This window comes from Periophthalmus magnuspinnatus, chromosome 9 (assembly GCF_009829125.3).
Source record: "Periophthalmus magnuspinnatus isolate fPerMag1 chromosome 9, fPerMag1.2.pri, whole genome shotgun sequence".
Classification (NCBI taxonomy): Eukaryota; Metazoa; Chordata; class Actinopteri; order Gobiiformes; family Gobiidae; genus Periophthalmus; species Periophthalmus magnuspinnatus.
In genome coordinates, this window is record NC_047134.1 from 27,491,082 (window position 1) to 27,504,276 (window position 13,195).

Genomic DNA, 13,195 nt, shown 5'->3' on the forward strand with positions numbered 1-13,195 from the left:
GTTACATTCACACATGTCTCTCAAACAGAAAACACCCTGTTCCACTTTGTGATGTCATGTGGCAATACACAAAGTGCTCCAAAAGTGCTGTGTTTTTAAAACAAACAAACTCCTAACTAGGATAATTTGGATAGTTTCAGCCTTTGAATTGCCAATCTCTACTGAACAAAAGGTAAAAAGAAGCTGTTAACTTGAAAACTACCACTTCTTGACATCACAAGGTGGAACAGAGCGTTCTGACCTTTGAAGTTGTAGACAGACTAATAATAAAGGGTTACTCAAACATGTGTGAATGAGACAAAACACAACTCTAGGTATGTTTTTTCGTGAAGTAACAACATTATAATGTAGCTTGAAGCTCACAAGAATCGATTTTTGTGTAACATAGGATTTTAAACATGAATATTATTAGATTCAATAATTTTATAATTGTATAATATTTAATGAAGTGAGTGTAGAAACCTTTATGTATTTTGAGTGCCCATAAAACTGATGTACAAACTAAGCAACCAACGACTCTCAAACTTTTATGAACAAGTACCACCAAAACAAGAACTACTACCAGAATGGTATTTTTGTAGCTAATTTTCCCTATATTGATTTGTCCCTTTGAAATGCGTTAAACACCTACAAACATGAAGGTTGATGGTTGAATCTCTACACTCACACTCTTCTTCATGTGTCTATATGAATGCAGTGTGGCAGAGGAGTGAATTAAAAGAACATCACAGTGTTTATTGCCTAGAAATATTTAAAACAGTTATATAAGACTGATTATGTCCACTTATGTAATGAAACATCCAGTTTTGTTACCAAAACTCAAAATAAAAATACAATAAATATCACAATAATTAATTCATAGTGTAAAGGCTCTAGTAAAATGCATTAATTACCCCTTCATCACAGTATCAAAAACACTGCAAACCACACAACTGAAATGATAAGAGATTTAGCTACCATATTCACTTAAAATTTACTTTTTGATATGAAAGTATCTTGTTGCACAGAAGTTTAGAAGGTAGACCAAACCTGGGCCACGAACACTGGCTGTTTAAATGCACACCAAAGATCTGATCAATAATCTGATTTTTAGAATTATCAGTTTATTGAAATGTTATCTATGCGAGTTATCTGACAAAACTGAAATAATTATTTGAAAATTCAGTGTACTATGTCTTCCAAATACCACATTTACTCATAAAATCCACCAATTAACGTTTTAGGCAAAAAATAAATCGACTGTTGTGTTCACTGCATGTCACATGTCCTTACTATGAGTGGTCCGTAAACATGACTCTGATTTTGTTTGAAGGAGGACCTCCTCCTGCTTGCGTCCATGGAAAAGTTCCTTTGGCTATAATCTCCATGGCGATAGATCAATTGTTTGCCAAAGTATGGTTTTAACTTTCCTTAGAATCATGCAGAAAGTGACATACTGAACCTTTAATTGTCACCAGGTGTTTTGAGGATCATGTCTTTTGTGCTCATACAAAATCTGATCTAATTACTGTATAGCGATATTTGATTATTCTGATTATCTGATTTTTACTAGCCATATTAATGTACCTTCTGACTAAATAATTCTTTGCAGCTGATGTCATCAACATTCCCAGAGGATGTGATGCTAACTAGAGGCACTGCTCTGTCTGAAGCTTTGTTTCTCATGTTAGACTCTGAGCTTTGTTTTAACACAGTCTGACCATAAAGAACTGACCTAGTTGGAGCTACAAAAGGAGAGCTGAACCGTGCTGTTAACGAAGTCCCTCTCAAATAACATTACAGTCACAAGCTAGCTAGCATTAAGAACAGTTTTTCATATAGTCACTTACCTTTAAGATAAATAAAAGACCTAAACAGAACCATGGACGCTCAGATTGATTACAGGCACCTGAAAATGTGTTGTTTAAATACATTTTTTATATTATTCAGACCATTTAAAACTTTTTGGCTGTGTTTTCTAATGTGTGCTTTATCTCACCATGGTAACTGCTGAGTGTATTGTGTATTGTGTCTGTCACATGTTACACCTTTGTTTAGACCAATAAGAGTTTCTTACGGCTCATTAGATGCTTCTCCACTTTTTCCACCATGTCTGTGATTGTGTTTGTGGTTATGTCCAAAGACAGCACGTTCTCTTCATCTGATGGAGGCTCTAAAGTGTCAAACTGAGACCGGAGCAGGATAGCTTTCATATAGTGACCTTTTCGAGAGGCCAGTCTTTGATAGATCACATGATAATCTCCGTGTAGGAAAAGGAAGCAGATGTCCGAACAGGCAGGAGGAAGGGGAGGAGGAGGCGGGACTTCCTGTTGAGAACCTGACTGAGAGCAGGTGAAGGCTCTGGTGCCGTAGAGAAGGATCTGTCTGTAGAGGCGTTTGAGAGCGGAGCAAGCAACCAGAGCGTTACCGCCACAACATCGCTCTCTGAAGGGAGGAGAGAGTATCTTTACAACAGCAGTAAAACACTCTCGCCTCGTAGAAAGAAGGGTTTGATTCATGGGTCACCAAGTATTCAAGTTTCAAATAAAAACATGTACAGTAGGCGGATAACTCATTTATATTCTGCACTTTTATATACTAAATGATCTGGGGAAAAAATCCATAGAATTTAATTTGTTTTTAAGTAATCTTTTTGGCAAGGTATTTGAAACATTTCCAGTTCAACATTTATTTTGCATATTTCTATAAAAACTACGCATCCATTTTAGAAGCTTACAGGTCCTATATTACATAAAATTGACTCTTGTGAGCATTAAGTCATGATATAATGTTACTACCTCAAAAACATACCTGGACTTGTGTTTTGTTTCATTCACACGTATTGGAGTAATCCTGGTTTATTAGTTTGTCTACATCTCCAAAGCTCAAAATGCTCTGTTCTACCTTGTGATGTCATGAAGTGGTAGCATCTTTTATCTTTAGTTCAGCAGAAATAGGCACTTCCAGGGCTGAAATTATCCAAATGATTCTAGTGAAGGTGTATGGAGTTTGAAGACACACTGGAGCACTTCCTGTATTACCACAAGACATCACAAGGTGGAAAAGAGTGTTTTCTATGAAGGATTTGTCTGTTAAACATGTGTGAATGAAACAAAACAGAAGGTAACAGCATTATAACATAAATCAGAATATAGCATAATATGTGTCCTTTAAAACTAGGGCTGCATAACTATTACTTTACGGTTATGATTGACAAAAGCCTGTCAATGTGAGATTTTTACTAAATTCTGACTCAGATGAAGCTAAAGTGAAGTTGCTTAAGGACATTTACAATTTCATGCATTATTCATTCATTCACTCCACACCAAAAAACAGTGATGTACATATTTCTTTTGTCATTTTGATCTAATTCTTGTTTTGTCTGGAGTCATAAAACCTTTTTACTCAGCACTTATTTTTGTCTGCGTTTAGTCCAGATGATTATTCAATTACTACATTAGATTTTCTAAGTAATCAATTAGTTGTGATTCAGTGATTAACTTGCATGAGCCTGCGACTTCAATCAGCCTCTTGCTCTTAGGACGAGAAGATTAAGTGCAATCAAATCCTAACTGCAACTGTAATGGACGTAATTAGCAAATCGCAAAGGCTGCAGTTTTTGAAGTGCCTTCATTTCTTACCATAGACTAGTTTATATAAATGGACATAGCTAACCTGCTAGCCACTGTGTTCCAAATATGGAAGTGAGCATAGGTGTGCTTCTGGCTCATATTCAGTTTCTCCTAAACCTGTAGCTTAGATCTGTACAAACATGTTCTGAAATGTGCTTCTTATATTAGTTTGTCAGTTCATGTTTCAGTCTTTCTATCAATTCTTCTGGATGCATTTAAAACGTGAACTTTGAACAGAAACTGGAAAACTTGTAAACCTCTTTTCCAAACTTTTCCAGGTCACATGAGAGCTAAACTAACCCCGGGTCACAAACAGCCTGTGTGTATCAGTCATGCTGTAAAAGACTTGTGGATGAGCAGCTCTTTGAAAACGGGCCTGATCTTTATGAAAAAGGCACTAATCTTTCTCTTTCGTCTCACCACTCACTGCTTTTCATCCCGATTCACCAACCAGCACTGAAGCAACTCATCGGTCTGACACTTAAACAGTATAACAGGGCTGGAGGCCTTTAGTTGTTTACTCGATTAATCGGTTGATGGAGTCTTAGCCGACCAAAATTTGCATTTCTTGACTAATCCTTTTATTTAGATTATAAGGATTAATATGGGACAACAACAGAAAAGGAAGTGAGTGACTGAGCTGAAGATTTGATTTTTTGGGGGGATTTATATGTACAAAGTCAGATTTAGCTCTTTTTTTCTACATAAATAGTAGTTTTTGTGTGAACTCCTCCTGCAGGTGTAATCTTGTGAGTCCAGTTTGGGTCAGATACATAGAGATAAGCAATAGTTTTGAAAGTTTTTTCCACGCACCCTTTTTAGTCAACGAAGAATTTTTTTAATTAACTACAGCCCTACTGTATAGTGTAGTGTGTACTTTTACCTCTCTATGACTTCATGCAGTCTGAGGAGCCAAGGAAACCTGTCCTGATGAAAAAACAAAACATAATTTATGCTTTAAGATGTTGGGAGGCACAAACTGTGATTGGAAATTGCCTCCAAGATCATAAATTCAGATAAATGATGAAAATGTTCACATTTCATGACAACAGTTTCTAAGCAGTAGGTTTCCTTTTATCAGTAATTTATAGTTGTTGTTTTTTTTTTCAAATTTTAGAGTCACATTTTGAAGGAGAAATCGATCAATAATCTAATTACTTTTCCAGAATTACTTCCGCAACTCTTTATGATCTCAAATGTGATTATTGCGCTCTTTGTAAAGCGTTTGAGTTTGTTGAAAAGCGCAAATATAATATGTATGCATTATTATCATTATTATTGTTCCAATATTTTACTAATTTATGCAAGATTTATTGCATTTGAGTCACACTTACTAAATTGCAAATACTACTACTAATAACTTTAATGCATTGTATTTATATAGCGCATTTCAAAACACTTCACACTCAGTGGTGGTGAGATACTATTGTATCATAGCTGCCTGTATATATGCTGTGTACTATAAGTATTCATGTAAATCCACAACAAACAACAATGTCTCCAGTCGTATTCAATGAACCCCCCAACATTAATGGTACTGTCGTGTGGGTGGGTACTGTGGGTGTTTTAAAAGTGCCTTTTGAATTAGAACTCTTACAATTGCAACAACCACAAAGATTGTTAGAAAAATCACAATTTGATAAATCACAAAACTGTGATAAAACTTTAGACAAAAGCTCCAATTAAACCTGCAATCACAATAATGTCCTCACCTGGTCAGTGAGAGCCTCTCCTCGGGCCATCTTCTCAATGTTCTCCAGAGGGTGAAACTCATCTCCTTCATGAAGGGGCCAACCAAACTACAGATAAGACAAGAAAGTAAAATTAATGTACCATAAGAAGTGGTATAGATATAAAAAGATAGTATATGTTTTAACTCACCTTTTGAGAGAGGACAGCACCTAAAGAACTCCTATCACAGAGGACAAAGTTACAAAGGGTTTATAATGCTATTTCCAGAAGCATTAAAACTGCCACACAGAACAAAAACAGGACCTGGAGTGATTTGGAATAATACTTTAGAGACTCTGTCTGAAAATATGGAGAACTTTAAAGGTGGACTATGTAATTTTATTTGTTGGAGGGTCTGCAATCTGCTTAGTCCATTGAGATGATTTTGCTTTGCTTGGAATGTACCACATTATGGCATTAAACATCTCTCTTGCATTACTGAGAACAGACTTGCCTCTCCACTGATATGACATGTAACACAGACCCACCGCCTTGTCTTCATGGATGGAGATTAGTACTTTTTGTGTTTTAAAAGTTACGCAGCGCACCTTTAAAGTAGTATAAGAGGAGGTTAGGAGAAAATTCAACAAGGTTAAAGGACCAACTGTGTTAACAGCCATAACCAAGTGTCAAGTTCTGTTTATTATAAGCCTGGAAGCCTGTTGATTTGTATCTAGAAAAGATGATTTGCAAATAAATGATGATTTTGCACTTGACCCCAATGAATGTAGGAACCCATGATACAGATAATATAGAAAATAAACTAAAAACGAACTAAAAAATAAACTTACTTTCCACACCCAGACACTCCCATCAGGATATAGATCATGATGTTAAAGGCACCAGTTCAGTCCAGCCAGCTAGAAATGACAAACATTGGCGTTATTATCAAGTTATATAGTGACAAAAGCTATTTAACAACCACGTAAAAAGACATATTTCACACGAGCGTTTAACACGACAGAGCACCACTTATTCTTGTATCTTGTACCTTATTAATCCATGGAAAGCAACTGTTATTCACCAAAGTTTCTGTCTAAAATGACCATGATGCTGAACTGTGGACTACCTATGGCGGAAGTGCATAGTTTACGACGTGATGACGCACCACAAACGTCACTCTTAAAGCCGCCCATACATTTCAATTTCCTATTATTAAAAAAATATATATTTAAATATTTATCTGTTAAATATGTTTATTTAATATGGAATACAGTAAAATTTAAGCAATAAATGTATAAATAAATAATTTGCGACGTGCAAACGTGCAAAAGCTTAAATGTTTTTTTTTCCCTTTACCCGAATCATAAAGCAATTATAATTTATCTACAAAAAATAAAAACATGAATCTAGAAAAACTTATATTAATAATTGTATGTATATTATTACTATTTATTATTATTATTTAACATTTCTAAGCTATCGCTGCCAATGTAATGACAGATTAAGGAAAATGTATGTTAAAAAAAATTAACAGAAAAGAAAATAATTGTAATTTAATGGCGTTATTTAATATGCAGGAGCAAGATAAATGGTGGTAAGGTGAGAGAGCGCGAGGTTACATCCCGGCCTGCCCTCTCCAGTGTATCCAGCAGTGGACAGCGGGGGACACACGCACGTCCTCCTCCTCCTCCTCCTTTTCTATCGCTTTGCATCCATCCGCTTCCCCATTTTACCATCTCTCCACCTCTCATTTCTTCTTCAGGGCGTCTCTGGAGCAGGTGGCGAGCCCCATAAACACACCGCGGAGGGGAGCACACGTAACGGCTGCTGTTTGTCCGCGTCAGTTATCGTAAACACGGCGCTGACATGAGGAGGTGAACCGGGACTAACCGGGGACTGACTCAAGGATGAAAATGCTCCGGTTTCGAAGCCCCAGCCTCCGATCTTTGGACCAGGAGATCCGCTGCACGATCCGGCTCCTGGACGACTCGGAAATTTCATGCACCATCCAGGTATGATGTCTTATTATTATTCTAGCACCTCGTGCTTTGTGCACGGTATATTCTAGTTACTGTCACATTTCAGTTAAATAGCCTAACTGTGCTAATTTTTAACAATACTAGGTAGGCTAATTATTCTAAAATGGTCCTGTTACACCTCGTGGTTTGTGCACGGTGTGTTCCAGCTAAAGTCACATGGATCACTTGATAGCATTTCAGTTAAATAGCCTAATTGTGCTAATTTTGAACAATACTAGGCTAATTATTCTAAAATGCTTAAATAGTCTAATTAAAAGGTCCTGTTATTGCACCTCGTGGGCATATTCTAGCTAGTCACATGGATTAATTGATAGCATACCAATTAAATAGCCTGTTGTGCTTATTTCTAACAATACTAGGCTAATTATTCTATTAGCCTAGTATTCTCTCTAAAATGTATTGTTCTATTTATAATTTTAGCTAGTCTAAATTACCATATAGAGCATTAAACAGACAATTTTCATTAAATTCCAAAAGAGCTGGATTTCTATGTCATTGGAACAAGTTGTTTTTTTCTGGTATAGATTTGCACGTGGAGGGAGTGCTGGTCCTGTATGGGTGTGGTAATATAGGAATGATAAGATTAAGGAGAGCCTAAAGGTATCAAATGTGTCTGTCAGTCAGTACTAGGTTGTTTTATAGTTTAAGGGTTTCTATTTGTTACACTACAATTAGGCAACTGTCTTACTTTACAACAAGCTGCAATGCATCAGTAATAAATTAATAAATTAAAACACTTAATAAAAGATTCAGCGTAATCTAAAATTTGAGAGAAGACTTATATCTGAATACAAGAATCACATGCATTTCAAAACATGCTTGTAGAGGTGCAAACTACAAAGTTAGTGAGGGGTGAGGTTTTGGTGAGACCTACATGCAGACATTATTATTACAGCCAAATACTTTATAAATGTCAGTTGTGTTTAATCTGGCAACCCTCATGTGTTCCTTATGTCAAGGAGCAGAGGTGAGTAGAGTAGCCAAAATGTATTCAAATAAGAGTAAACTTACTTAATAATATTTTGTTTGGTTGGAGGAAAATTCCCTTTCTTCCAGACATGCAGCTGACTAACAGAAGAATAGAGTTAGCAAATATAAACATAAGAACATTTAAATACCATTAACATAAAGATAATAAGTACAAATGTAGCTCCCTACACCGCACCCTGCTACAACTGACTTTTGTGATCAGGATGACCAAAAAAAAATCTGTTTTAGTTTCAATCGAAAGTTTATCTGTATGACCAGCCCTAATTTAGATATATAGATATAAGTAATTGTCTGGATGTAACATCTGTTTAATAATTAATTAATAATGAACAATAAGTTTATTTAGAATGAATCAGGCTTAGTAAATACTTAACAGTATGGTTAAAGGTCAAAGGTTATGGTTAGAACTTATATATTAGTAGTGACTAAGCCTGGATCATTCTTAATACACAATGCAGTCTTATTGCTTTATTAAGGCTAATTAAAATGTAGCTTTTATAGTGTTACCAAAAATTGTATTGCGATTTTTCTTATTTATTGCAATCGTGATTTGATTTGCAATATGTTTAAAATGTAGGATTCTGTTCAGAGTGCACATTCTTTTAATGTGAAAAAAACAATTCTCAACAACTTTTATTGTTCTTTTATTGAAAGTCTGCTTATGTTTTCTTACATCTACTTTTTTCAAACCCTAATTGAAGGACAAAAACAAAGTGCAGAGCATTGTTAAAAAACGCTCGAAAATCACATGTGTCAAACAGAGAGAGCTGCATTCTCTGTGGCAGGAGCAGGTGCTGAGCAAAGCAAAGAGGCTCCAGGCTCAGCCCCTCGTTCCTCTGGCTCCTCACTTTGTCATGATGCCTTCAGGGTGTTGGTTTTATGCGCGTGTACAAAAAACAAATCGCTTTTCTAATTCTTTTTGCCTTCTGCTGTCGAATTGCTCAATTCTGGTGGTTGTGTTTTCTGAAGTTATTTGCATTGTAATATATTGTTGTGTTGTTAGATCAACTTGATGAGTTCCACTTGTAAACTGTAATGGACTGAGACATTGTGTTTATGTGCATGTGAGAACTGCTCTGAGAACGCTTCAAATGAATTGCCCTCTGAGACCAATAACATTTTCAGAATCTCAATCTGAATTACTAACAACTTCAGGAGCATTAACATTTGAGACAAGCTTGAAATATGAAGTGATAAACTAATACAACAATCCCATGCATTTCAGAACATGTTTGTAGAGGTTTAAACTACAGGTATCACAAGATTTTCTGTAAAAAGGGACTTCACTTTAAGCAGTTGTGTTGTGCACATGGCTTACAGTGTGATTCATAAATACCGCGTTTACTACAAAATCAATCTTGCCTCCAGCTGCCTGTGTCTGTGTTTGGTCTGAGCAGAGACTGGACCAGAGCCAAGAACAAAAGTTTGATTTATTTATATAAGAGAGGGGCCCAAAACATCACAAAATACACAGTCAAATCCCAAGTCGTTTAATAGAGGCTTTACACCGGTTTTTAACACTATTTTGGTGGTGATCAGAGGGCCTGAAGGCACAGATTAGCAGCCACACTTCTGTCAGTGCCCCAGGGCAGATGTGACCACTATAAATGGAGCTTACCACCAACCAGTGCACCTTGTTCTGCTGTTGTGACACTTTGACCAATCAGATTCAAATTATCATCATGATGTTCTGCCTTTTCCCGATCTGTTTCAGCGAGAGCCGTTCCAGATTAATGAAGGTGTAGACCTCAGTTCAGAGTACTGCACATATGAGTCTGTTATGAACCCAGTTAAATAGAACCACTTGCTGAAGTTAAATGAAAACATAATTTCATTAATGACAGAGAAGACGTTGAACTTTGTGTCAGTTTTTGTCTCATGTGGATTAGTCAAACAATTATAGAGATATTAACCATAAACCAGGTCAAGAAATCTGCAAACTCTGTTAAACTCTAGGCTAGTTTAGAACGATGTTACGTGAACTCAACCTATCGATAGCATTTACTGAATAATGGAAATTACGCCTGTCACGATATTTATTATATCGACTTTTTCTGGGGTAATTCTGCTTCATGGTTTGGTTTCAATATTATCATTTATCATCTATTGTCTTCAGCAATATATCACAGTTCAACATGTGTGTTCTATATGGAATTCGCTCTACATATGTCATATCTGCTCTCCAACCAGGAAATAAAATGATAAACTTTGTCAACATTAAAAAACCCAAAGACAGCGTGAGTTTTAGTTAAGCCTTGAGTATAAATTATGTTAACTGTGTTTGAAGTTTGGCGAGACAATACATTATAGAAGCTGATTACGGTGACGAGACAGAAAACCGCGCAGTTAGACTGAGAATGTGACGGGGGAAACTGCCTGAGGTGAAGGCATTACAGAAATCCATATAGTACAAGCACTTACAGGGACAGCTCTGGGCTTTTCCATGAATCAGGAACTACAGCATTGATTAAAGCATAAGTCACTCAAACAGCTGAATCTATGGACTGCTATAGACATGGGCTATAAACAAGTTTGGAAAAGAAAATCTAATTCCATATTTTTTACATGTTTTGCAATTGCTTTTTTTTTGGTGTAAGAATTTAAATCTTTCCAGTAGAGATTGACCAATATGTAGAATCCAGATGAACTGATGGCTGATTCACTCTGCCAATATTTTGGGCTGATATACAAGGCCAGTTTTTGATTTTACTGTTTTACTACACACTGGGTAAGAGAATTGTGTCGTCACATTCTGTGCAGTGTCCTCTTTGTTAAACAGTATTCTAATCAAGATTTATGTGTATTCTTTAGGTGGGGGGTTGACCTCATAGACTCCTCATAGGCTCCAGTCAAATGAAGCTCATCAAGTATCATAGTAACCAAAGAGCCCCCCCCCCCCCCCCAACCCATATCACATAGGGACGTTTTTGTATGAATATGAATACATAAGGCGATGGTGCCGATGCAGATATATTGCAGAATAAACAAGGCTTATCCGATTTGAAGTCTATCCTCTAAATCTGCTGTGTAAATCTGCTGTGTAAATCTGCTGGCTGAGGGGAGCTGTTCGGATGCCAGAGAACCACATTGACAACAGTATGCTATGACAACACAGGGATACTCATCATAGTGTGTTATTGTGAGAATTGTAGACATAAAAATAAACTACTTCAATTCAATCCATGCAAGGGTTGTCAAAAATATCTAAATTCAAATACTAATTGATACTAAAACTAGTATCACAACTAGATACTCATTTGAGCAGGTATCAATACAAAAAAGTGACATTCACAGGACAGAAATGAACCTTTCCTGAATAGCTTTAGAATGATCTAGAGTTGCATCAGAACAAGCATAAGACTAGTATACACCCATGGACCACTATGGAACCTACATGGATGACCGACGGATTACACAGATATAAGGCCACATGGCAATATAGAAGAAAGTACTACCATTAAATGCTTAAAATCATGTTCTACTGTGTCTAAAGAGTACTTTTTATTATCACTGTGGTAATCGGTCTATTTCTTAGTATTAAAATTGAGTTGAAATTTTAGTATCGTGACAACACTATTCTATGCTTCAAAAAAGTAAGCCTTTTTTGTCTGGCAAATCATAATTGTTATCTGGACAATATACAGACTGTTAAACACATATGAAAATACCTTGTTATAACAAATACAGTCATTATATATAAACCCCCAAGTTTTACCCAATTTCATATATATATATATATATATATATATATATATATATATATATATATATATATATATATATATATATATATATATATATATATATATATATATATATATATATATGTGTGTGTGTATATATATATATATATATATATATGTGTGTGTGAAATTGGGTAAAATATATATATATATATATGTGTGTGTATATATATATATGTGTGTGTGTATATATATATATATATATATATATATATATATATATATATGTGTGTGTGTGTGAAATTGGATAAAATATATATATATATATATATGTATATATATGGGACAATACATTTCTGAGTTTGATCAATAATACACTTCATTCATAAATATACAATGTGCAAATCTCAGTGCAATAAAAATATTCACTAAAACATTAATTAATCACAATGTGTAAATGTTAAATGGTCACATTCTTATATTTCTCTCTTCTACCTTCAAGGCACTCATAGCACTTTACATCAAGGAGCCACTCACCCATTCACACTCACCGACACTTGAGTGGGCTAAGCCTTCCCCAAGAACACAACAACCTCATGAACCTGCCTGTGGGTCAGTGAATCTGACCGCTCTATGAACGATGTTTACTTCAAGAACGGGATTCAAACTACCAACTATTGGATCAGTGGATAAACACTATCAACTGAAATACTGTTGCTCAAGTACCATAATTTCCACATCAAATTCTCCTGTCTTATTCTGCATAAAAACTGCTAGATCTGTACAAATATGTTCTGAAATGTGACTCTTGTATTCGTTTGTCAGTTCATATTTCAGTCATTTTGTCAATTCTTCTGAACAGGTTTAAAATGTGAACTTTGAACAGAATTCTACTATTAAAACTTTCATCTCAAATCTAATCACAATGCCTGTCTGAAAAATTAGATATATTCCCCATATCATTCCCTAGCCCTAGTGTAATATATGGAATTGAAAGGCCCTGTATAAAACTAATGAAGTGTTCGTATTAGATTCAATCCTTCCCCACTCACCTCAGCAGACCCTCTCAGTCCTGTCAGCTGTTTCCTACATGTTCAGAGCTCCTGACGCTGTGCTTTTTCTACTTGTTCAAATCAATCATTTACAGAATTCCCCATTTACGGTGCACACAACAGCAGCTACACAGGTGTCTCTGTAT

General features: G+C 35.7%; 2 protein-coding genes across 3 annotated transcripts in view; one reads left to right on the forward strand and one right to left on the reverse strand.

Moving 5' to 3' along the window:
- Positions 1-716: 716 nt before the first annotated feature.
- Positions 717-13,076, reverse strand: LOC117376554 (probable gluconokinase). Of its 2 annotated transcripts, none has more exons than XM_033973066.2 (6): positions 6,334-6,427; positions 6,134-6,202; positions 5,493-5,523; positions 5,324-5,410; positions 4,495-4,538; positions 717-2,424 (listed from the first exon to the last, which is right to left on the reverse strand). In XM_033973066.2, the coding sequence occupies exons 2-6, from the start codon at positions 6,169-6,171 to the stop codon at positions 2,034-2,036; spliced, it is 591 nt and encodes a 196-aa protein (XP_033828957.1). In that variant the 5' UTR covers positions 6,172-6,202; positions 6,334-6,427; the 3' UTR covers positions 717-2,033. The 2 variants fall into 2 exon arrangements, with proteins under 2 accessions (XP_033828957.1, XP_055080274.1); XM_055224299.1 differs by lacking the exon at positions 6,334-6,427 and adding an exon at positions 13,050-13,076 and having other exon boundaries at positions 1,548-2,424.
- frmd3 (FERM domain containing 3) overlaps positions 7,193-13,195 on the forward strand; it is a 69,062-nt gene continuing 63,059 nt past the window's right edge. Inside the window, exon 1 of the mRNA XM_033972591.2 lies at positions 7,193-7,297. Coding sequence (XP_033828482.2) covers positions 7,193-7,297 — 105 coding nt within the window. The remainder of the gene's footprint in view (positions 7,298-13,195) is intronic.

What these genes read in the sequence shown, in the direction of transcription:
- LOC117376554 (XM_033973066.2), bottom strand. Translation starts at nt 6,171, where the DNA reads ATGATCTATATCCTGATGGGAGTGTCTGGGTGTGGAAA. An exon ending in GGAGTGTCTGGGTGTGGAAA is followed by an intron (nt 5,524 to 6,133) that starts GTAAGTTTATTT and finishes CCTCTGTGATAG; the next exon opens with GAGTTCTTTAGGTGCTGTCC. An exon ending in GAGAGGCTCTCACTGACCAG is followed by an intron (nt 4,539 to 5,323) that starts GTGAGGACATTA and finishes TTTTTTCATCAG; the next exon opens with GACAGGTTTCCTTGGCTCCT.